General features: G+C 43.8%; 1 protein-coding gene across 1 annotated transcript in view; it reads right to left on the reverse strand.

Moving 5' to 3' along the window:
- Positions 1-556: 556 nt before the first annotated feature.
- Positions 557-24,722, reverse strand: part of RND2 (Rho family GTPase 2) — an 80,550-nt gene continuing 56,384 nt past the window's right edge. Inside the window, exons 3-5 of the mRNA XM_060781258.2 lie at positions 19,591-19,700; positions 12,248-12,382; positions 557-6,316 (exon numbers count right to left, since the gene is read on the reverse strand). Of these exons, the coding sequence (XP_060637241.1) occupies positions 6,068-6,316; positions 12,248-12,382; positions 19,591-19,700 (494 nt within the window). The 3' untranslated portion in view covers positions 557-6,067. The remainder of the gene's footprint in view (positions 6,317-12,247; positions 12,383-19,590; positions 19,701-24,722) is intronic.

Consider the following 24,722-nt stretch of genomic DNA (forward strand, 5'->3'; position numbering starts at 1 on the left):
TGAAAGCCTTCGACAGTACATGATGGCAACAGTTTTGGACAGCAATGGTTCCCAAAGTGACCCATTTAAGGTGGAATCAGGTGCCAAACAGAGATGTGTTATTGCCCCAACTTTATTCTCCATCTTCATTGTTATGATACTTCATCTTGTTGATGGGAAGCCTCCGATCGGAGTGGAAATAGTCTATCGGACAGATGGCAAGCTGTTTAACCTCAGCAGACTGAAAGCCAAAACCAAGGTTACAACAACATCTGTTAGAGAACTCCAGTATGCTGATGATGTCATCTATGCGCATTCAGAAGAAGACTTACAAGCCACTTTAAACACCTTCGCAGAAGCATACGAGAAGCTTGGCCTGTCACTGAACATCAAGAAAGCCAAAGTGCTCTTCCAGCAGTCACCAGCCAATCCCCCTCCAATGCCAGAAATACAGCTTAATGGTGTAACATTAGAAAATGTTGACCATTTCCGCTACCATGGCAGCGACCACTCCACAAAAGTCAACATTGACACCGAAACACAACACCGCCTGAGCTCTGCGAGTGCAGTATTTTTCCAAATAAAGCACAGAGTGTTTAAGGATCGAGACATTCGTAAAGATACCAAGATGCTTGTTTATAAAGCTATTGTCTTCCCAACCCTGCTATATGCCTGTGAAACGTGGACTATCTACAGACGTCACATGCAACTCCTGGAATGATTCCATCAGCGTTGCCTCCAAAAAATCCTGCAAAATCTCCTGGGAAGACAGGCAGACAAAAGTCAGCGTGCTGGAAGAAGCAAAGACTACCAGCACTGAAGTGATGGTCCTCCGCCATCAATTCCACTGGACTGGCCACGTTGTCCAAAGGCCTGATCACTGTCTCCCAAAGCAGTTGCTCTACTCCGAACTGAAGAACAGAAAATGGTATGCTGGAGGACAGAAAAAGAGATTTAAAGATGGGCTCAAAACCAACCTTTAAAACTGTGGCATAGACACAGAGAACTGGGAAGCCCCTTGAGTGCTCCAGCTGTAGGTCAGCTGCAACCAACAGTGCTGTAGAATTTAAGAGGCACGAATGGAGGGCAAAAGAGAGAAACATGCCAAGAGGAAGACGCGTCAAGCCAACTCCAACCAGGACCACCTTCCAACTGGAAACCAATGCCCTCACTGCGGGAGAAGATGCAGATCAAGAATAGGGCTTCACAGTCACCTATGGACCCCCTTTAGAACACTGATCTTGGAGGACCATCATCCTTGGACAACGAGGGATCGCCTAAGTAAGTAAGTAAGTAAGATAGATTCCAAGTTCCCTCCTCCATAATCTTTCTCACTCTCTCATATTTTCTGTTGTTACAAAGGCCTGATAGGGGAGGACATAGTTTTACACGCTTGCTCTCAACTTGGATAGCACTTGACTGTAGCCTGAGATAACCTGTGTCCAAATCCCAGACAGAGTTCAGGCTTAAGAAGAAGAATGCCGGAACAGCAGCTGCTGCTCAGCTCTGGCTTACAAGCCAGGACAATGGAGTCGCTGTGCTCAAACCCAGCATATGAACAATCAGGCCATTTTGGTCAGACGGGTGGAATAGTCAGCCTCTTATAATTCGGTGTGTGAAGCCAGTAAAGAAGTGGCACCAAACCAGCCATACTGTTAGGCGGTCAGAGTCTTAGGCTGTAGTTGCAGAAATGGGGAGGGTGGGAAGGTGGGAGCTCTAGGTCAACACATCTGAGAGGCACTAGGTTGGGGAAAGCTGATCGAAAGCTACTGCACTTAGCACACAAGATGTAATTCCTGATTTGACGTGAGGGTCTTCTCCTGCCAAAAGCTTTCACGCTCCTTCTGTGCTCAGAGCTTATTTGAGAGAGGATTTCTCTGCCAAGATCTCTTTTTCATGTTAAGCCTTGGCTCAGCATCAGCTCTAATCGTAACACATGGAGAACAGAACCAAAGACCAAAAATGAGAACCACTTACCACCTATTAGTATTTTATCAAATGTACTAGCCTTACAGAAGAGTTGTTAAGGCAGCATCAAGAGAGAAAAGAAAACCTTGACATTTGGGAGTTGTAGTTACTGGGATTTATAGTTCACCTACAATCACAAAGCATTCTGAACCCCACCAACGATAGAATTGAGCCAAACCTCCCACACAGAACTCCCATGTGGGCCACAGCAACGCGTGGCAGGGGACGGCTAGTCTATAATAAAAGAGAATGTTTGTATGTGTGTGTGTAAGTATGTATGTATGTGGCAGCTTTCTGATTGGCTGCCACTTTCACAGGCCACTGTAACATGCACAAACGATGGACCAAACTTGGCACATATAACCCCCATGACCCACTTTACGTCTTGGTGCGGTTTGGGGGAGATGGAGCACAGATTATGGGACTTGTAGTACTTTAAAACATTTGGGCAACCACAGACCACTGTGGCCCCCACCAATGACTGATCAAGATCACACTTAGCACACAGAGCCCTCATGACCCATTCTACATCCTGATGCAGTCTGGAGGAAGATGGACAATGGATGATGGGACTTGAAGTACCTCCACTAACTTCACGGGACCACTGTGACCCTCATCCAATGACTGATCAAGACCAAAATTGTCACACAGAGCACCCATGAGCCACCCTACATCCTGCTACTGTTTGGAGGAGGATGAACCATGGACAATGGGACTCGGAGTACCTCCACTAACTTCACGAGACCACTGCGACCCTCATCCAATGACTGATCAAGACCAAAATTGGCACCCCCATGAGCACCCTACATCCTGATACTGTTTGGAGGAAGATGAACCATGGACGATGGGACTCGTAGTACCTTCACTAACTTCCTGAGACCACTGCGAGCCACTTAAATAACTGATAAAGACCAACCTTGACACACAATGACTTTCTCAAATAACCTGGGCACCGCTGGGTCCCCAAGCTAGTAAAATAATAAAGTTGGAAGGGACCACATGGGCCATCTATTCAACCCCCTGCTATTCAGAAAAAGCACAATCAAGGTACCCCTGACAGATGGCCATCCAGCCTCTCTTTAAATGGTTCCAAGGAAGGAGCCTCCATCACACTCTGAAGCAGAGAGTTCCATGCTGAATAGCACTTACAGTCAGGAAGTTCTTCCTAATGTTCAGGTAGAATCTCCTTTCTTCCGAATGTTCAGGTGGAATATCCTTTCCTGTAATTTGAACCCATTGCTCAGAGTCCTAGTTTCCAGGGCAACAGAAAACAATCTTGCTCCTTCTTCCTTATGACATTTTTCACATATTTAAACATGGCTATGATGTCTCCTCTCAACCTTCTCTTCTGCAGGCTTAACATACCCAGCTCTTTAAGCTGCTGCTCATAGGGATTCGTGGTCTCCAGACATTTGATCGTTTTAGTTGCCCTCCTCTGGACACTTTTCAGCTTGTCAATATGTCTTTTAAACCATGCTGCTGAGAATTGGAGACAGTATTCCAGATGAGGTCTGACCAAAGCAGAATGGAGAGGCACCCTGACTTCCTTTGATCTAGACCAGGGGTTCTCAAATGTTTTAGAAAGAGGGCCAGTTCACATTCCCTCAGATGGTTCGGGGGCTGGACTACAGTTTGAAAAAACTAAAACGAATTCTTAGGCAAACTGCACATGTTTTATTTGTAGTGCAAAAAAGAAAGAAAGAACAATACAATATTTAAAATGGAGAACAATTTTGACCAACATAAACTTCCCAGCATTTCAATAGGAAATGTGGGTCTGCTTTTGGCTGGTGAGATAGTCAAGTTAAATAGGATTATTATTGTTGCTGTATGCCTTCAAGTCATTTTATATATAGGGTGACCCTCAGTCTAAAGTTAGGGCGGGGGGCGGGTCAAGAGCCTTGGAGGGCCACATTTGAGGACCCCTGATCTAGACTCTAGACTCCTTTTGATGCGGCCCAAAATCCCATTGGCTTTTCTTGGGTTGTTGTAGGTTTTTTCGGGCTATATGGCCATGTTCAAGAGGCATTCTCTCCTGACGTTTCACTTGCATCTATGGCAAGCATCCTCAGAAGTAGTGAGGTCTGTTGGAACTAGGAAAATGGGTTTATATATTTTTAGTTGCTGCATCACACTGTTGGCTCATGTTCAACTTTTTGTCCACAAAGACTCCTAGATCTTTTTCTCATAGACTGTTGTCAAGCCAGGCATCACCCTTTCCGTATCTTTCCTTGAACTCAGATCTAGTCAGATGCATGTTCACATTCCTTTGAAAGCTTCTTTCTCGCTATGCATAAGATGCTTGAATTTTCCAGCTCACTTCTCAGGGCCTGTGCTGATAGCCAGCAGCTATCTTTGCCTGTTTCAGTTATCACAGATTTGTCCATTGACCGTAGTTACTGATTTAGCCTCACTAATCTGCCAAGGTACCTAAGAAACATTAAGATGACTTATTACTCCCTAGTTGTGTTTTTTGTTATATTGATGTGTTGTTGGGCTTGGCCTCATGTAAGCCGCTCCGAGTCCCCTTGGGGAGATGGTGGCGGGGTATAAATAAATTTGTATTATTTATTATTATTATTAGTTTCTATCTAACACAGACATACACGCACATATATACACACACAATTGTGCAACTGTCTACCAAGCTCATTTCTCCAAATAATCTCAAGAGGAATTTACATGGTTGTATTGCCACACACACCCAGATTTATCCCCTGGCTCCTGAGTTTCCAGAGAAGTAGGACCAGTTACCAGCGCCATGCCCAGTTATTGGTGGACTTCAGATGCGAATTTTGGGAGGGGGAGGGAAAAATGTTGTCTAAATCCCCAAAGGAGTATTCTTTGGTACAACACAAATACACAAAGCAGCACTGTGAACTGAAAGATGAAACAGCATTACGTCATCAAAACTTTCCTGGTTTGGTGATTTCACGGTCAATTTACTACCTGGGTCAGTGACTGTGGAGCAATCCTTCACAACAGCTTTGCATCTCCGCATCGCCAGCACCATGTTTGAGAGGAACAAGGAAATAGGAATGAGGGATACAGTCTTCCTGCAGTGATATCGGAGTGTGTGCAGCAAAGTATATGGCTTCCTTTTGCTTCATAGGAAGCCAGCAAGGCACACATAGGTGCCGTGCCACCAAACTTAAGGCATCAGAGTGTGGGACTGCCATGGAATGGAGGAAGAAGGAATGGCTCTTGCAGACATGGCTTCTCAGCTTTCCAGCTGTCATCGGTTTTGGGGGGGGGGGGGGGAGGAAATAGAAACACAACCTGTTTGTAGGGAAAAAAGAGTAGCTGCTCACCTGACAGTACACAATGTTAGTGTCTCTAGGACAGTAAAATGACCCGAGCTCACATATGTTATTTTTGGATTGCAACTCCAACGATCCTACAACCAGCATGACTAATAGCAATGCTGGTTGGGGTGATTTCTAGGAAGTACAATGACAAAAAAACTTTTCAAACTCTCAAAATGGTCCTCTTCTGTCACCTGAAGGCCTTAAGTGCATTGTTTTTGTTTGACACAACACAAAACAGCCAAATGCCACCATCCTGCCCTGCTGAATCATCACCCCCATGTTGTCTACTCAAATAATTAAACATTCTGTAGCTCCTGTATTCTACTAACTAGTCCCAAGCCTTGCCTGTGCATACATTTCACAAACACACACACACACAGAGGCACACACATGCTATGTGCGCAGCCCAACTGCCACACACCATGGCTGCAAAAATACCAGACACCCAGTTGCCTGGACACCTATGCTTGCAAAATTAGCTCCAAAATAATGAACTCTTTGGAGGATTTGAAGAATTTCCCCCCTGCTGTGCCACATACACGGATGTGCTCCTTTCTTTGGAGAATATACATCTGCTACCTGAGCATTTCTATGTCCTGTGCAACACTGGCCCATTCAGAAGCCCTCCCTCTTTGCACAGCAACGTCAGGCAGATCCCTCCCTATCCAACCTGATTGTTTCAAGGGACGGCTTAGTTTTCTCAGACCTGCATCCTCGGGAATGTGGTCTGCAGGGCAGAGACCTCTCTGGGACCAGTTACTGTACAAAGAGATATGAACAAGACAGGCAACATTATACTTCAACCTCCTCTCTCACATCACCGAGCAGCTCTTGGCCCGGTCTTTACGGATCTCAGAGTCAGTCAACAAGTCCGTCCGCCCGGGCAGCTGTGCCACCCGCTTCAGCCCTCGCTTTGAGTTACTGCGCTTGAGGTGTTTGTGAACACGGTTGACGGAGGCCAGGGTGGTCACATGGAAAACGTCCCGGACGCTGTTCTCAGACGACTTGGAAGAGCACTCCACATAGGCCACCGCGCCCAGTTGCCGGGCCAGCATACTGCCCTGAGGAGAGGAAAAGGCATCAATGCATTAGGGCCATAGTCATCACAGGCTTTCTTTTCTTTACCCATTTTGCTCATCTCACACCTCTCTCTTCAGTTTTTCCAAAGGATCCGCTCCTTGATACTACTTCTTAAACTCTCAATCCCAACCTTAAATGGGGTCCTCTAAGATCAATGTTGGGGCCACAAAAACTTGACAGTTGTAAAAGGTTTCTGAACATCACCCATTTACACAAGTCTGGTAATAATGGTAATATAATATAATATATTGTATATACATATAATATTTATAATATAATGTAATACAATATACTATTACTGCTAATAAAATGATATAATAATTATATATTTTATATTAAATGTAATATTACTAATAATATTACAGTATAGGAGTCCCCAGTGGCGCAGTGGGTTAAAGCGCTGAGCTGCTGAGCTTGTTGACAGAAAGGTCGCAGGCTCGATTCCGCTGTCAGCCCTAGCTTCTGCCAACCTAGCAGTTCGAAAACATGCAAATGTGAGTAGATCAACAGGTACCACTCCGGTGGGAAGTTAACGGCGCTCCATGCAGTCATGCCGGCCACATGACCTTGGAGGTGTCTATGGACAACGCCAGCTCTTCGGCTTAGAAATGGAGATGAGCACCACACCCCAGAGTCAGACATGACTGGACTTAATGTCAGGGGACAACCTTTACCCTATTACAGTATAATGTTATAGTACAATGTATTATATAATATTAATATTGTGCTATGATAATAATAATATATTGTATTTACTTTTTACTTGTAAGCCGCTCTGAGTCCCCTTCAATGCGAGAAGGGAGGCATATAAATATCGTAAATAAATAAATTATTATTATTATTACTATTGTTATTATTATTATTACTGGGTGCAGTGCCTAAAGACCTTGGCCTGCACTTAAAAACAACTGGTGCTGACAAAATTACCATTTGCCAGCTGCCAAAGGCCACCTTACTGGGATCTGCATGCATTATTCACCGATACATCACACAGTCCTAGACACTTGGGAACTGTCCGACGTGTGATCCAATACAATAGCCAGCAGAGTGTCTGCTGTGGACTCATTTTGTTGTGTTAATAATAATAATAATAATAATAATAATAATAATAATAATAACAACTTTATTTATACCCTGCCACCATCTCCCCAAGGGGACTTGGGGCGGCTTACATGAGGACATGCCCAGCAGTACAACAATGCAAATATACACATAAGAATACAACAATAGAATATAAAAATAAAATAAAATACAAAAAAATTATAAATAAACACATCAGACCATATAAAATCACAGTATTTGAACACAGGGAATAAATCATAGTGGGCAGGGCTGACTGCAAAGATTAAAACAAGGGTCCTCAAACTTTGTAAACAGAGGGCCAGGTCACAGTCCCTCAAACTGTTGGAGGGCCAGATTATAATTTGAAAAAAAATTGAATGAATTCCTGTGCACACTGCACATATCTTTTTTGTAGTTCAAAAACATTTAAAACCAATACAATAATGATAATGAAGAAATTTTTTAACAAATATGAACTTAATAGTATTGAGAAGTGAGAAGTGTGGGCCTACTTTTGGCTGATGAGATAGGATTGTTGTTGTTGTTGTTGTGTGCTTTCAAGTGGTTTCAGACTTAGGGTGACCCTGAGCAAGGGCCAGGTAAATGACCTTGGAGGGCCATATCCGGCCCCCGGGCCATAGTTTGAGAACCCCGGATTAAAAGTTTAAAAACAGAGAGCAATATAATGTAATGTATCTGGAAAGGAAGGTCCGAGGGACGAGGTAGGGTTTGATTGCACTAACAGGTAAAATAAAGTAGAAACAATACGCAGTGTTTTCTGTGAACGCTGGATTAAAATGCATCAGCTATACTCCACAAAAAAGAAAAATCAGCTTTTTTTGCAAGCCTTGCAAATATATAATTTATTATCAGTAAATGTCTGGTTTTAATACCTATTTCATCGAATTATAATATCATAGAATCAAAGAGTTGGAAGAGGCCTCATGGGCCATCCAGTCCAACCCCCTGCGAAGAAGCAGGAATATTGTATACAAATCACCCCTGACAGATGGCCATCCAGCCTGTTTAAAAGCCTCCAAAGAAGGAGCCTCCACCACACTCCGGGCAGAGAGTTCCACTGCTGAACGGCTCTCACAGTCACACTCCTATATATCTGGGGTCATATAAGTATTTCTCAGAAGGAAAATGCTCACAAGAGGAAAAGGTTTAAGAAGGCCTCCTCTAAAATACTTGTGCCAATCTTCCTAAACAGAACGTCATCTTTTCTCTCCCTGCGAGACGTTCTCCACCCATCATCTCCCCCAGACACCCTAACTCCATATGTTTCTTCAACATCACAGCTAGCAATTAATTTTAGCTTTTTTCCCTTAAAGGTGGAAATACAATTTCTTTTTTTTAAAAAATTAAGCAAGAGGGGGATGGGGTGTGAGAAACAGGATGAAGTGAGAAGAATGCATTTGCATTTGCTACGATGCATAACAAAAAAAGAACCGCTTTGCTATATTGGCAATCCTCAGGGTCCAACACTCACAGCTGGCACCAGCAGAGGATAGTGGCAGGGTTGGTTCAAAACATTTCGCTGCTTGAGATGAAGAATCAGATGAGCTTATCCTCCTCCTATTTCACGAAAGAAGCCAAGAGCCTGTGCTCAAATACACAAAGAATCTGTGCTCAAATGCAGAGCTACATATCTTTGCGGTAGAGCCAGCATGGTATAATGCAGGGGTCCTCGAACCTTTTAAACAGAGGGCCAGGTCACAGTCCAGCAAACTGTTGGAGGGCCAAATTCTAATTTGATTTGTGGGCCTGCTTTTGGCTGATGAGATAGGATTGTTGTTGTTATGTGATTTCAAGTTGTTTCAGACTTAGGTTGACCTTGAGCAAAGGCCAGGTAAATGACCTTGGAGGGCCGTATCTGGCCTCTGGGCCTTAGTTTGTGGACCCCTGGTATAATGGTTTGAGTGCTGGACTGGGGTACTGAGAGATGAGGGTTCAAATCCCTGCTTGGTCATGGAAAGCCATGGAAAGCTTGGTCATGTTTGGGTATCAGCCAGCACGTCAATGACTTAAATCTAGAAATCTAGTAACCATGTAGTGGGTGGCTTTCACAATGTTCAACCTTATTTCTCTCATGTTTAGCAGCAACTTCCCATCACACATCAGGGGGGCAATGCCAGCTAGCTTGTAGAGTTTATCAACAGGTGTAGGTTTAAGACATCCTGTGATTATTCTGCATGTTTCGTTCAATGCTATGTTCACCTGCTTTGCATGGGCAGACCTATGCCAAACAGGGCAGGCATACTCAGCAGTTGAGTAAGACAAGGCTAGGGCTGATATTCTTACTAATTTTGGGTTTGCACCCCATGTGCTGCCAGTAAGTTTCCGCAGAATGCTATTGTGTGCATCTATTTTGTGGTTGGTGTTCAAGCAGTGTTTTCTATATGCTAATGTTCAATCTAAGGCAGGGGTCCTCAAACCTTTTAAACAGAGGGCCAGGTCACTGTCCCTCAAACTGTTAGAGGGCCGGATTATAATTTGAAAAAAAAAATGAATTAATTCCTATGCACACTGCACAGATCATATTTGTATTGCAAAAAAAAAACAAACCTTAACAAGACAATACAAAATTAAAATGAATAATAATTTTAACAAATATAAACTTATTAGTATTTCAATGAGAAGTGTGGGCCTGCTTTTGGCTGATGAAATAGGATTGTTGTTGTTGTGTGCTTTCAAGTGGTTTCAGACTTTGGTTGACCCTGAGCAAGGACCGGGTAAATGACCTTGGAGGGCCGTATCCGGCCCCTGGGCCTTAGTTTGAGGACTCCTGATCTAAGGTGACACCGAGATATTTAGGGTGGATACAATGTTCAAGCTCTTGACCTTCCCAAGTGACTTTCAATTTCCTGTTGGCTTCACGGTTGCGAAGGTGGAAAGGAATAATAATAATAAATAATAAAACTTTATTTATACCCCGCTCCATCTCCCCCAGGGGGACTCAGTGCGGCTTACATGAGGCCATGCCCATCAGTACAGTAAACACAATATAACACAAAAGCATAACAAAACCAGAAAATAAAATACATAAAAAGCAAAGCCAATATAATAAGCGACACAGCAATATAAATGTATTGTCGAAGGCTTTCATGGCTGGAATCACTAGGTTCTTGTGGGGTTTTTCGGGCTATATGGCCATGTTCTAGAGGCATTTTCTCCTGCCATTTCGCCTGCATCTATGGAAAGCATCCTCAAAAAGAAAGGCACTGCAGACTACTTCAACCAGAGAAGTCAGCCATAGCAGAGCACCTGATGAACCGGTCTGGACACAGCATATTATTTGAGAACACAGAAATGCTGGACCACACCAACAACCACCATGTCAGACTACACAGAGAAGCCACTGAAATCCACAAGAATGTGGACATTTTCAACAGAAAGGAGGAGACCATGAAAATGAACAAAATCTGGCTACCAGTATTAAAAAACTCTAAAATTACAACAGCACAACAGCAGAGAGGAAACAACCAGGCACATCTTAACACCTCTCAACAAAAGATTCCCCCAGGCTCAGCCAGGCCTTCAAATGCTAATGAAGGTGGTCAGTTGAAACATTCACACCTAGCTCTAGCAGAGAAGAGCTCTTTGCCCCACCCCAGTCATTCCACAGATATATAAACCCATATTCCTAATTCCAACAGACCTCACTACCTCTGAGGATGCTTGCCATAGATGCAGGCGAAACGTCAGGAGAGAATGCCTCTAGAACATGGCCATATAGCCCGAAAAAACCCACAAGAACCTACAGCAATATAAAATCAAACATTAAAACACAAAAAAGGAACATGATTATACCATATCAATGGAATACTGCTATGTCCTATATGACTACTGCATACCACAAATCACCATAGTGACATTGCCATATAGTAAACACCCCCCACTCCCTGGCAATGCCACATACCAGTAAGCAGTTAGCTGGGATTGACAGAGATCCATTTCCTATCAATTGTTAAGCAGCTGCCTGACATTCCCATCCCCTCCTGTGAACAATCTGCAGTACAACAGGCAGAAAAAAGGACCCCTGTTGCAAGATTGCACTAGATTGCTTGCTTTCAGACCCACAGGGGAATGGATCCCTATCGATCGCAGAAGCTGCTTACCAGTAAGTAGGGTTTATGTTCTCCACATAGCTTTCAAACTAGAGACTGCAAATGTGTAAGTTACATATATGCACAGTTGCCCAAGAAAATTCTGGTCATTCATAGAATCATAGAATCAAAGAGTTGGAAGAGACCTCATGGGCCATCCAGTCCAACCCCATTCTGCCAAGAAGCAGGAATATTGCATTCAAATCACCCCTGACAAATGGCCATCCAGCCTCTGCTTAAAAGCTTCCAAAGAAGGAGCCTCCACCACACTCCGGGGCAGAGAGTTCCACTGCTGAACGGCTCTCACAGTCAGGAAGTTCTTCTTAATGTTCAGATGGAATCTCCTCTCTTGTAGTTTGAAGCCATTGTTCCGCGTCCTAGTGTCCAAGGAAGCAGAAAACAAGCTTGCTCCCTCCTCCCTGTGGCTTCCTCTCACATATTTATACATGGCTATCATATCTCCTCTCAGCCTTCTCTTCTTCAGGCTAAACATGCCCAGTTCCCTAAGCCGCTCCTCATAGGGCTTGTTCTCCAGACCCTTGATCATTTTAGTCGCCCTCCTCTGGACACATTCCAGCTTGTCAATATCTCTCTTGAATTGTGGTGCCCAGAATTGGACACAATATTCCAGATGTGGTCTAACCAAAGCAGAATAGAGGGGTAGCATTACTTCCTTAGATCTAGACACTATGCTCCTATTGATGCAGGCTAAAATCCCATTAATACAATATAACAAACCACCTGTTCATGTGTGACGGGTATAAGGCGCTGTTTGGAGAGTTCTCGTAAAGTGTTTAGATCGGTGCGCATGTCCAGTTTGCAACCGACTAGGACCACCTTGGCACCCGGGCAGAACTCCTGCGTCTCTCCCTGCCACTGCAAGAGGAACAAAAATAGACAAGGTTTTACAAATGGGGTTAAAACAGTTGGCAACAAGTTTGGCCCAATTGTCACAGACTTCCAACCTGATTGTCCTTATTGCCTTCCATATTCATCTTTTTAAAAACCTGCTTTTCTTCTGCAATGCTGATGGCTACTATCTCATTTTTAAAAGCGCAACAGGGCACAATTGGCACTGTTTGCTATCTGATGCCGGATTCCATACATCACCGGCAGCGCAGACAGTCAGTATTCTAGACAGCAGGGAGGCATCGCTTGCCAATATGTAGCGCATAAAAATGAGATGCTATGCTCTACAAAATTTAGATTGTAGGCTTTCAGGCAGGGATATATTCCTTTTATAAAAAGATGTTGCACAGTTTCCAAAGGCGCTTAGGCACCTAAATAATGGATATAGGGAAGATGGTTTATTTGCCCTGTGTGAAGGTTGACTCAACTTTCTGCATACCCACAGAAACCATCTTTTCCCATGACCACCATATTAATTCCATGGTACCACCACTGTTTTGCCTCCAGTGATGCAATGGGTTAAACCAGGGGTCCTCAAACTTTTTAAACAGAGGGCCAGGTCACAGTACCTCAAACTGTTGGAGGGCCGGATTATAATTTGAAAGAAACATGAGTGAATTCCTATGCACACTGCACATATATTATTTGTAGTGAAAAAAACACTTTAAAACAACACAATAATTAAAATGAAGAACAATTTTAACAAATATAAACTTATTAGTATTTCAATGGAAAGTGTGGGCCTGCTTTTGGCTGATGAGATAGAATTGTTGTTGTTATTGTTATTGTTGTTGTTGTGTGCTTTCAAATCATTTCAGACAAGGGCCGGGAAAATAACCTTGGAGGGCCATATCCAGCCCCTGGGCCTTAGTTTGAGGATCCCTGGTTTAAGATGTTGGCAAAAACTTTCATGGCCAGAATCACTAGGTTGCTGTGTGTTTTCTGGGCTGTATGGCCTGTTCCAGAAGCATTCTCTCCTGATGTTTCACCCACATCTATGGCAGGCATCCACAGAGACCTCATAACCTCTGAGGATGCCTTCCATAGATGTGGGCAAAATGTCAGAAGAGAATGCTTCTGGAACATGGCCATACAGCCCGGAAAACTCACAGCAACCAAGTAAATCAAGGATGGTAAAACATTAAACACCTGGATGTCCCCTGCGTAACGTCCTAGCAGATAGTTGAATTGAGGGTGGAAGCCGTTTCGCCCACCATCTCCCCCGCCTTCTCCTACCTTCTGGACGAGGCGAGGCCATGTCCCAAAGGCAGGAGAACAGCAGGCTGGGCCCAGAGGAAGCGGCAGGGGAAGCGGCCCCAAAGCTGCTTCACCCGCCATCTCCTCCACCTTCTCTTGCCTTCCAGACGAGGCAAGGCTGCGTCCCGAAGGCAGGAGAATAGCAGGCTGGGCCCAGGGAGGCGGTGGGGAAAGCAGCCCCAAAGGGGGACTCACCCTTCTCCACACCCCGCAGGCTGAATAAATGCCCTCAGGGGGCTGGGTCCATCCCATGGGCCGCATATTGAAGACCCCTGGGTTAAACCCTTGTGCCAGCAGGACTGCTGACTGACAGGTCAGCGGTTCGAATCTGAGGAGAGCATGGATGAGCTCTCTCGGTCAGCTCCAGCTCCTCATATGGGGATGTGAGAGAAGCCTCCCACAAGGATGGTAAAACATCAAACACCTGGACGTCCCCTGCGCAACGTCCTAGCAGATGGCCAATTCTCTCACACCAGAAGCAACTTGCAGTTTCTCAAGTCGCTCCTGACATGAAAAAAAACCCCTATTGTATTATACAAAGGAGACAAAAATCACTTCTCGATAGCATAGTTCAATAGGCTGAAGACCTCTGTTACAGTTATTCACAACATGGCAAAGAAGCCCTTAAGACAAGGGTTGAAAACCTATGCCCTCCAGAGACTGTTGGACGTCAACCCCCATCATACTGGACCACTGTTTAGGATTTGGAGTCCTGTGACATCTTGAGAGCCAGAGCTTCCCCAACCGGCCTGAAAGCTGCCAACATTAGAAAGTGTAGGAAAATCTTCAACACCAAGGAGGTGAGAATGAGCAACCATCAAGTGGTTGCAGAGTAGCTTCAAAACATGGAATAACTGTTTGCCTCTCTTACCCATGACTCACAGAAGCAGAACAAACCATGAATGAATAAATACATAAAAGCAAATACAGGAAGATCAGCTTATTTGCATAGTTTACACAGATTTCAGAATTCCGCTTTCCTGGCACCAAATTTGGGTCACCTTGCCGGCTCCATTGAGTTTCAGCTCAATAATAATTCAGTTTATATAAAGCTGTTTATTCAAGAGCCCCACGAGACTCCCTCCTTCCCTCTGGCCTTACAAGCTGTGTGAAGCTCCGTGGAAATCAAAAGCTGGTTCCTATTTTGCATCCGACAAGCAGCGATTATGAGGGCTCCCGACCCGGTACGTTTGCAAGGCAGCCGGGGGTGGATGGGTGAGGACAAACACACAGCTGTTTTCCTCTCTATATCGAAAAGCTATATCCTTGGTTTCCCTTCACAGTGCCAGAGGAACCCTCATCGCTCACAGAAGCCTACGGAATAGTCACGGGAGGGAAGCAAAAAACTGCTCAGAAGAGAAGTCCTGAGGGACACCCATTTATTTTAAGCACTGCATCAACCCCCCCCTCCATAAGGACACACACAAAAGCTGTTGGGAAGGCTGCAGCACGGAGGTACTGAAGGCGAACAAGCACAAGGGAAAGATAATGAAAGAAACAGTTTGCTAGAATAATCAGGAGTGCCATACATTGTTGAAAGCTCTCGTTCAATTTCTGGAAGTCAAGGTCACTGAGCTTACAGTCAGGACTAAGAACTGCCTTCTTGGCTGGAGGGGTTCCAGGCCCAAAGGCACAACTTGTATGCAAAACCAAATCTTAGCATCACTGTTTTCCTCTTCAAGAAGCTAGGGAAGAGTTATAAGAACGTGAGTACACAATGCTGGAAATGTAAAGAAATAGAAGGCTCATACTTCCACATGTGGTGGACATGTGTCAAAGCAAAAACATATTGGAAAGAAGTACAAGAACTACAAAAATATTGAATATAAATATCCCTGTTCCGTCTTCCAGGAGCTTGGTTTGCATTGCCCCTTAGTTGCTTGAAATAGCATCCCTTTGCATTTCCCCCAGGGTTGCTACAGTCTTAGCAGCACCCTAATAGTCAAACATTAACAGAAGCTGGAAGCCAGCCTGTAAGCCCTTTGCAGCTATTGGTCTAGAGACCGCCCTTTTTCCTGGGGATGAGATCTCCATTTTGGAGAAGCTCTCCTGCCTTCTTCAGTATAGAAAAAGCCTCAGATGTGCTGGTGGCCAAGCTAGGCAGCTCGGATAGGCCATCGTGAGTACGGTTACCCTCTTGCCTTTGAAACTGGTGCTGAGCTCAAATAGGGGAAGACCTGCTCTTTCTAAAAGATAGCAGCTCAGCGCTGGGGCAGAGAATATTTCAGGATTTCTCTGCCATTGGGAGAGGCTCCATTACTTCATCCCCAAACTAGCCTTGAACTTGGATAGGGGAAGACCTGCTCTTTCTAAAAGATAGCAGCTTAGGGTTAGGGTAAAAGATCCCAGGATTTTTCTACCATTGGGGAAAGTTAACTCTGCAGCTGAAGGAAAAGGGAAGGAAAGAACATCTATATGGTTTCACAAGTTGACTGTTTGTGTTTGTAACTTTGTCAAGCTGTGCCAAGTCTGTCAAGGACTTTGAGAAATAAATATTCTGTTTGATGTTCAAACCTGGACTGGCCTCAGTTGCTGAGAATCCTGAGCTTCTAAGTAAGGCACCCGCAGTTCACCCGGATAAAGAGAGAAGCACATCTTAGTTTTAACTTTATAGTGTCTGGGTGTGATGGCACAATCCCATGGAAACCAGAACTATTCTTATTAGGAATGCATGGACAGGATACAGAAAAAAACACGGACAAGTTACTATTTTTGATTACGATGGTGGCAAGAATTTGCTATGTGAGAAGGTGGAAGCAAAAAGAAATCCCAGATGAAGATGAGTGTTTAACAAAGATATTGGAGATCAAAAACATGGACAGGGTTACCTTTCTCGTGCCAAGAAGTAAAGGAATAAATATGAAAGAAACAAACTGGGAAAAAGTAACTGAATACTGCAAAGAAAGAAACAAGATCCCATTGGCTTTTTTTTGCCACTACATCACGTTGTTGGCTCATGTTGTTGGCCTCATTCCACGAGGACTCCAAGATCTTTTTCACATGTACTGCTCTCGAGCCACGCGTCCCCCATTCTGTATTTTTGTATAATAATAATAAAAAAATTTTGTCGTGTCAGGAGTGACTCCTGGTGTGAGAGAATTAGCCGTCTGCAAGGACGTTGCCCAGGAGACTCCTGGATGATTTGATGTTTTTATCATCCTTGTGGGAGGCTTCTCTCATGTCCCCGCATGAGGAGCTGGAGCTGATAGAGGGAGCTCATCCGCCTCTCCCCGGATTCGAACCTGCGACCTGTTGGTCTTCAGTCCTGCCGGCACAGGGGTTTAACCCACTGTGCCACCGGGGGCTCCAATAATAATAATTATAATTATAATTATTATTATTATAATTATTATTATTATTATTATTATTTATATACCGCTCCATCTCCCCAAAGGTTATGACTGGCGTCTGTATGACGATGCCAGTCATTACCTTTGGCTTAGCATAAAATGGGCTCTTCTAGATGAGGCAAATGTGTTTGGGGGGGGATTACTGTATGTTTTGCTGTAGTTTACGGTTTCTTAAAAATCCAAACAAAATTTCAGTTTTCTAAAACTATTTCTGGCAATTTTCAGTACTGATTTACCATAGTGTCTCCTCAAGTGAGGAATCATTTTGAAACAAAATAGTATATTTTGCTCCTTTTTCTCTTCTAAAAAACGTTTTTGAAATGGTAGTGCATCGGTACAATGGTACTTTGCATTACAGTATCAGAACCCAGAGGGGAGAAAATATGTCTTCCAGGTAATAAAGCCATCTCTGCAAACCAAAGATTTGGAAGAGCATCCGTGCAGATCTAAGAAAAGGCTACAAGCAGCTCCTTAAAAGAATGGAACATGGTGACATGTCAGCAAGCAGCATGTCCTAAGGAGGCTTTATTACAAGAACATACACTTCAGTAGACGAGTGGAGAAGAGCCAATGCTCCACAAAGTGTACAAAGTACAGCATGTAAGAACAACACGTATTGTCCCTCTGCAGCAGATGTGCACATTTTTGTGGCTGCTGAATTAACAATTGCACACAACTACCTGCTTGCACTCTCCTGCAAGTTGTCAAAGGCACATTCAACCAGAGTGTCATCCACCTCTGCTTTACACAGTCTTTTTTCTTTTCTTTTAGGCAATCCCTCATTGTCCGAGTAGGATTGTCTTCCAAGATCGGTGTACTGGCGGTGGGTACGTAGGTGATTGTGAAGCCCTATTCTTGATCTGCATGCCCAGTGAGGGCATTGGTTTCCAGGTGGAAGGCAGTCCCAGTCGGGGTTGGCTTGACGCGCGTTCCTCTTGGCACATTTCTCTCTTTCACCCTCCATTTGTGCCTCTTCAAATTCTACAGCACTGCTGGTCACAGCTGACCTCCAGCTGGAGTGCTCAAGGGCCAGGGCTTCCCAGTTCTCAGTGTCTATGTCAGAGTTTTTACGGTTGGCTTTGAGCCCATCTTTAAATCTCTTTTCCTGCTCACCAACATTCATTTTCCATTCTTGAGTTCGGAGTAGAGCAACTGCTTTGGGAGACGGTGGTCGAGCATCCGGACAACGTGGCCGGTCCAGCGGAGTTGATGGCGGATGACCATCGCTTCAGTGCTGGCGGTCTTTGCTTCTTCCAGCATGCTGACATTTGTCCATTTGTCTTCCCAAATGGATTTTACAGGATTTTTCGGAGGCAACGCTGATGGAATAGTTCCAGGAGTTGCATGTGACCTCTGTAGACAGTCCACGTTTCGCAGGAGTATAGCAGGATTGGGAGGACAATAGCTTTATAAACAAGCACCTTGGTATCCCTACGGATGTCCCGATCATCAAACACTCTCTGCTTCATTCAGAAAAATGCTGCACTGACAGAGCTCAAGCGGTGTTGTATTTCAATGTTGACTTTTGTGGAGAGGTCGCTGACAAGGTAGCGGAAATGGTCAACATTTTCTAATGTTACACCATTAAGCTGTATTTCTGGCACTGGAGAGGGATTGGCTGGTGTCTGTTGGAAGAGCATTTTGGTTTTCTCGATATTCAATGACAGGCCGAGCTTCTCGTATGCTTCTGCGAGGGTGTTTAAAATAGCGTTTGAATGTGCAGAGATGATGTTGTCATCATAGAATCATAGAGTTGGAAGAGACCTCATGGGCCATCCATTCCATATTGCCTTAAGGTGGTGTGGGGGCAGTCACACCAAAATACTAGCTTATCAAGAGTGGGATATGAGATAATGAATGGACAGGATTCTGGAAAAACCATAATGTCATGACAAAAAGCTATGAAGAAAGATGGAGTTCACTCAACACATGCAATAGAATCATAGAGTTGGAAGAGACCTCATGGACCATCCAGTCCAACACCCCTGCCAAAAAGCAGGAAAATGGCATTCAAAGCACCCCCGACAGATGGTCATCCAGCCTCTGCTTAAATGCCTCCAAAGAAGGAGCCTCCACCACACTCCGGGGCAGAGAGCTGACTGCTCTCACAGTCAGGCAGTTCTTCCTAATGGAATCTCCTTTCTTTCAGCATATTGGAGTTACACAGTCACAAGTCAGGAACACAGGCTGCACAAGGGATACCACAATTTTTGAGCAAACAAACGTTGTCGAAGGCTTTCATGGCTGAAATCACTAGGTTCTTGTGGGTTTTTTCGGGCTATAGAGCCATGTTCTAGAGGCATTTCTCCTGATGTTTCGCCTGCATCTATGGCAAGCATCCTCACTGCCTCTGAGGATGCTTGCCATAGATGCAGGCGAAACATCAGGAGAAATGCCTCTAGAACATGGTTCTATAGCCCGAAAAAACCCACAAGAACCTAAACAAAGGTTCCTGCTTGCTCAACGAAATTATGGCTATAAAATCATTCTTTTTCCTCACCAATAGCAAAATTACACCCAATCCACACAACATATCCCATCCTCACCAATTGATTTTAACAAGCTTACCTTTTTAAGGACACTGTCCAGGGTCTCAGGACGGCTAATGTCAAAGCAGATCAGGACAGCATCAGAATCCGGATAGGCCAGCGGGCGGACATTGTCATAGTAGGTTGAGCCTGCATGAAGAAGACATAAACTATAGCTTAGCCTTTGGACTGAACATAGCTTCTAATCTTTAATTCAAGACCTACCTTTATACTATTCATATATGCAGAGGCAATTCCAACATAAGCTTGCAATTTAGATCAGTTCACACAAAGGTGAAACACCTTCCGATTCAAAATCTGAAAAGTCCGCATTTTTAAATGTGAGCTTCTGGAACTTAAACAGTAAAGAATTTTCCATAAATGTTGATCAGTAAATTGTAGGTTTAAAAATGACAGCTTTAATCATTTACTTTGATTTTGTTTGCCGTGGAATTCTCCACCCAAAGAAACTAGGATGGCTTCATCTCTTTTAAACTTCTAGCAGGCAGTCAAATCAGTGCTATTCTGTATGGCATTTAATGTTTCAAAATGCTCTGCTTTCACTTTTTTTAAAAAACTGGGTTTTATTATTGTTTTTAGGAGTTTATAAAGATCATTTTATTGTTCTCTTAATTTTTTCCCCCCATCTCTGCCTTTTTCTAATTTCCTCATTGCCTTGGGAACCCTTGTGGGCTGGGAGACAATAAAGAAATCGTTTAAACTTCCCGATGAATAAATATTTTTAAAGTCTTCTGCATTCAACAGAGTTATTGCAGGGAAAATTGTTTTAAAAATATACAGATGTGTAAACGTTATATTTTAACCACAGCTTTTCTCAAATATTTCTCCTCTTCTAGATGGGGCTATTGAGCTACACAGTGTTTCTCAACCTGGGGTCGGGACCCCTGGGGGGGGGGGTCGCAAGAGGGGTCGCCAAAGACCATCAGAAAACATACATTTCTGATTATGTTAGGAACCCCTTTGGCAGAGAAGGCTGAAGATCTCTCCGCCTGTTCTCTTCCGTTTTGGAAACAGATGACGAATCCTCCCACCAAAGGCCCTCCTCTGCTGCGATTGGCTAGCCTCTGAGCCAAGGGGAGGGCTGTTTATGAGACTCCAAGCGGGGAGGAGAGAGCAGAAGTGCCTGGCGCATGGCAGCGTGGTGTACATGTGCGTGCAAGGCTGGACGGTTCTGTGTGGGAAGTTTGGCCCAATTCTACTGTTGGTGGGGTTCAAAATGCTATTTGATTGTTGGTGAACTATAAATCCCAGTAACCACAACTCCCAAATGTCAAGGTCTATTTTCCCCAAACTCCACCAGTGTTCATATTTGGGCAGACTGAGTATTTGTGCCAAGTTTGGTCCAGATCTGTTCTGTCGCGCGCTGGGCCTGTAACAGCTGTACTTTTCTATAGGACGTATACTTTAAGCCCAGCGGGAAGCCAGGGGCGCCTCAAAGAGAGGTTCTCAGGGATTTTTCTGAAGTGATGGTCTTTAGAGTCTTCAATGATACAACAAAGACTTTATTATGGAACAAACAACAAATCTTCAATGGTTCAAACAACACTTCAAGGCTTTCTTAGTCTAGTTCTCAATGGACTGGTACCTCACTTTAATTAACTGTACTTTCTCTGTAAGAAAAACCCCTTTTTAACCTCTCCTAGGCTGTCTATTATCTAGGCCTCGTTGATGTGGGTCCTACTACTGATTGCAAATGTGTCTGGGCATCGAGTAGACCTACCAGCCAAGGCTTGTAGATATTTCAGTTGGACTTCCGTGGGTCTGTAATGCTGTTCTTCCTTCAAGAATTCTTAGAAGACTTCAGGGCTGTTCCCTCTGATGCTGTGAGGCTAAGAGGCTGTGAGCTCTCAGCCAGAGCTTTTGGGACCTTTCCCCTGGAATTTCTGTTTCTGTATCCCCAGATGTTATTGAGAAAGGAAGCTTTTCTACGGGACAAGCTGGTCTACGTCCTATAGCTTAGCTACCTTGTGTGAGACTGCCCAAAAAAATGGCTCCTTTCCCTGCCAGAACCCTGAATGAGGGGCAGAACCAAAGCTTAATTATGATGGACAGGAGGCCTGCCCTATGACAAAAATTTGCTCTAGGCACTGTCAGGCCATTATATGTTAATCAAGGTGGTCAGTTGAAACATTCACACCTAGCTCCAGCAGACAAGAGTCCTTTGTCTCACCCTGGTCATTCCACAGATATATAAACCCTTTTTCCTAGTTCCAACAGACCTCACTACCTCTGAGGATGCTTGCCATAGAAACGTCAGGAGAGAATGCCTCTACACCATGGCCATATAGCCCGAAAAAAACTACAACAACCCATTATCATCATCATCATCATCATCATTGTTATTATTATTATTATTATTATTTACCCCAGCATCAATTCTGGGTTACTTTGGCCAAGTTCTCATCTGGAGGTGGAAGCAAATTTCACTCTTCAGGAGGAATAGAAAATGGGTATAGCTACTGGCCCTAAAGTATCATGAAGCCAAGGATAAAAGAGACAGTAAAATGTGCTGCAAATGTAAACTTTTATGAAAGTAATTCATAGTGGCAATAGACTGGGAAGCCCGGAAAAAACAGTCTTTCTGTTGAGAAAGGATGACAGGCAGCCTGAAGCAGATTCACCCACCTCCTTTTCACCGCACAGAAGAGGTGCCAGAATGCAGAGCAGAGGCCATAAATTAACAGGCTGCAATTATTTATCCTGCCGAGGAGGGATTCAGCAACAATACCTACCATCTACTCCTCTCAAACACAGATGGAAGCATTAAGTGTTTTGACCTGCAAACGTTTTGAATTGAGGCACATTCGGAGGGCAAATTGTAAATGCCTCAGTAAACAGCAATACTGCACTGACACTACAACTTTCTTGCAGATTTCAGCTCGGCTGCATAAGCAGAGTTCATTTTCCTGGAGGGATGAAAATAAACATGCTTGCTTATGAGGTGAGGAAGCGGGTAAAAGAGAGATAATCTCTAGCCGGGCAGATTGCAATTGTTATACATCTTCCCTTATACTATTAGGAAATGTTCTTTTCTGGATGTTCCCTTGGGGTAGAAATGCTTGCCAGCTGCCTCACAGTGGGAAAATGCTTTCCATTGCCGGGTATCATATACTATCATCATAATAGAGAGTAATGATTAATTTGTTCTTTTCTAATGTATGACATGTTGAGGACACAAAGTTTTTGAGTATATATGAGCTCCAATCTGTGTTTGGTTGCATCGGGACATGAATAATAAGAAAAAGACACCTTATTTGTGAGAAAAAAATTGGAATTTGTGGTGATCTCACCCCCAGAAAAGAAAGGGGAGCCTTTATTTACATTACATGAGTAACATGAGATGGATCTCTCAAAAAATATATATCAGTGGTGTTATATTGTGACTTGAAGAATTATTTGGGGTGAAAGTAGATATTAATATTTATTTAATGTATTGTCGAAGGCTTTCATGGCCGGAATCACTCAGGCACTTCCAAGCCATTAAATGCTAATCAAGGTGGTCAGTTGAAATATTCACACCTAGCTCCAGCAGAAAAAAGTCCTTTGTCCCACCCTGGTCATTCCACAGATATATAAATCCATTTTCCTACTTCCAACAGGCCTCACTACCTCTGAGGATGCTTGCCATAGATGCAGGCGAGAAAATGCCTCTAGACCATGGCCATATAGCCCGAAAAAACCTACAACAACCCAATATTTATTTATTTACTAGCCGTCCCCTGCCACGCATTGCTGCGGCCCACATGGGGGTTCTGTATGGGGGGTTTGGCCCAATTCTATCTTTGGTGGGGTTCAGAATGCTCTGTGATTGTTCCAGATGATAGTGAACTATAAATCCCGGTAACTACAACTCCCAAATGTCAAGGTCTATTTCACCCAAACTCCATCTGTGTTCATATTTGGGCATATGGAACATTTGTGCCAAGTTTGGTCTGGATCCATCATTGTTTGAGTCCACAGCGCTCTCTGGATGTAGGTGAACTACAACTCCCAAACTCAAGATCAATGCTCACCAAACCCTTCTTGTGCTTTCTGTTGGTCATGGGAGTCTTGTTATGCTACGTTTGGTTCAATTCCGTTGTTGGTGGGGTTCAGAATGCTCTTTGATTGTAGGTGAAATATAAATCCCAGCAACTACAACTCCCAAATGACAAAATCAATTTTTTTGAGTGAAGGACATACATTGGGTTGTTACGTGTCTTGTGTCCAAATTTGGTGTCAATTCGTCCAGTGGTTTTTGAGTTTTGTGAATCCCACAAACAAACATTACATTTTTATTTATATAGATTTACAGTATTTATATTCTGCCCTTCTCACCCCACAGGGGACTCAGGGTGGAATACAATGCACATATACATGGCAAACATTCAATGCCATAGACACACAACACATATATACAGACACACAGAGGCTATTTAATAGGCATGGGCAACCCATGGTTCTAAAGTACTTATAAAACCAAAGTTCTGGTGGTGAAAACTAGGGGGGCGCTGGTGCTTTTCTTCTGCAGTGTTGCTAAAGTCCTGGTGGTGAAAATTTCAGAACTCTAATAAAACTTTCAAAATTTCATTATCATTTCATTATTGGCAATTTTGATGACAGAACCAATTAGAAACTGCCATTTATAACAACATTTTGCAAGTTTTGTTAGAGTTCTGAAATTTTCACCACCAGAACTTTAGCAACACTGTAGAAGCAAAGTACCAGCACCCCCTAGTTTTCACCACCATAACTTTAGTTTTGTAAGTACTTTAGAACCATTTGGAACCATGGATTGCACGTGCCTACTATTTAACTTTCCAGCTTGATGAGGGTATGATTGAATTCTAGCCACCGGGGGAGCTGTTGCTTCACCGTCCACTTGTGACACTGATGGAGTACTTCCTTATTCTTTTGCACACTGCTGGAGATTTTTTTTATGGCATTGTAAAATTAGTTAAATTAGCCTCCCCGCATAAGCGGTACCTAAATTTCCTACTTGACAGACCCAGGTGTCTTTCGGGCTGTAAAGGTCGACAGCAAGCTAGACAAATGGTCAGGAGCTTACTCCGGCCCTGGCTGGCTTCGAACTCGGTTGGACTGGATGGCCCATGAAGTCTCTTCCAACTCTATGATTCCATGATTCATGACCTTTTGGTCAGTAGTGATTTT

Source organism: Anolis sagrei, chromosome 6 (assembly GCF_037176765.1).
Source record: "Anolis sagrei isolate rAnoSag1 chromosome 6, rAnoSag1.mat, whole genome shotgun sequence".
Classification (NCBI taxonomy): Eukaryota; Metazoa; Chordata; class Lepidosauria; order Squamata; family Dactyloidae; genus Anolis; species Anolis sagrei.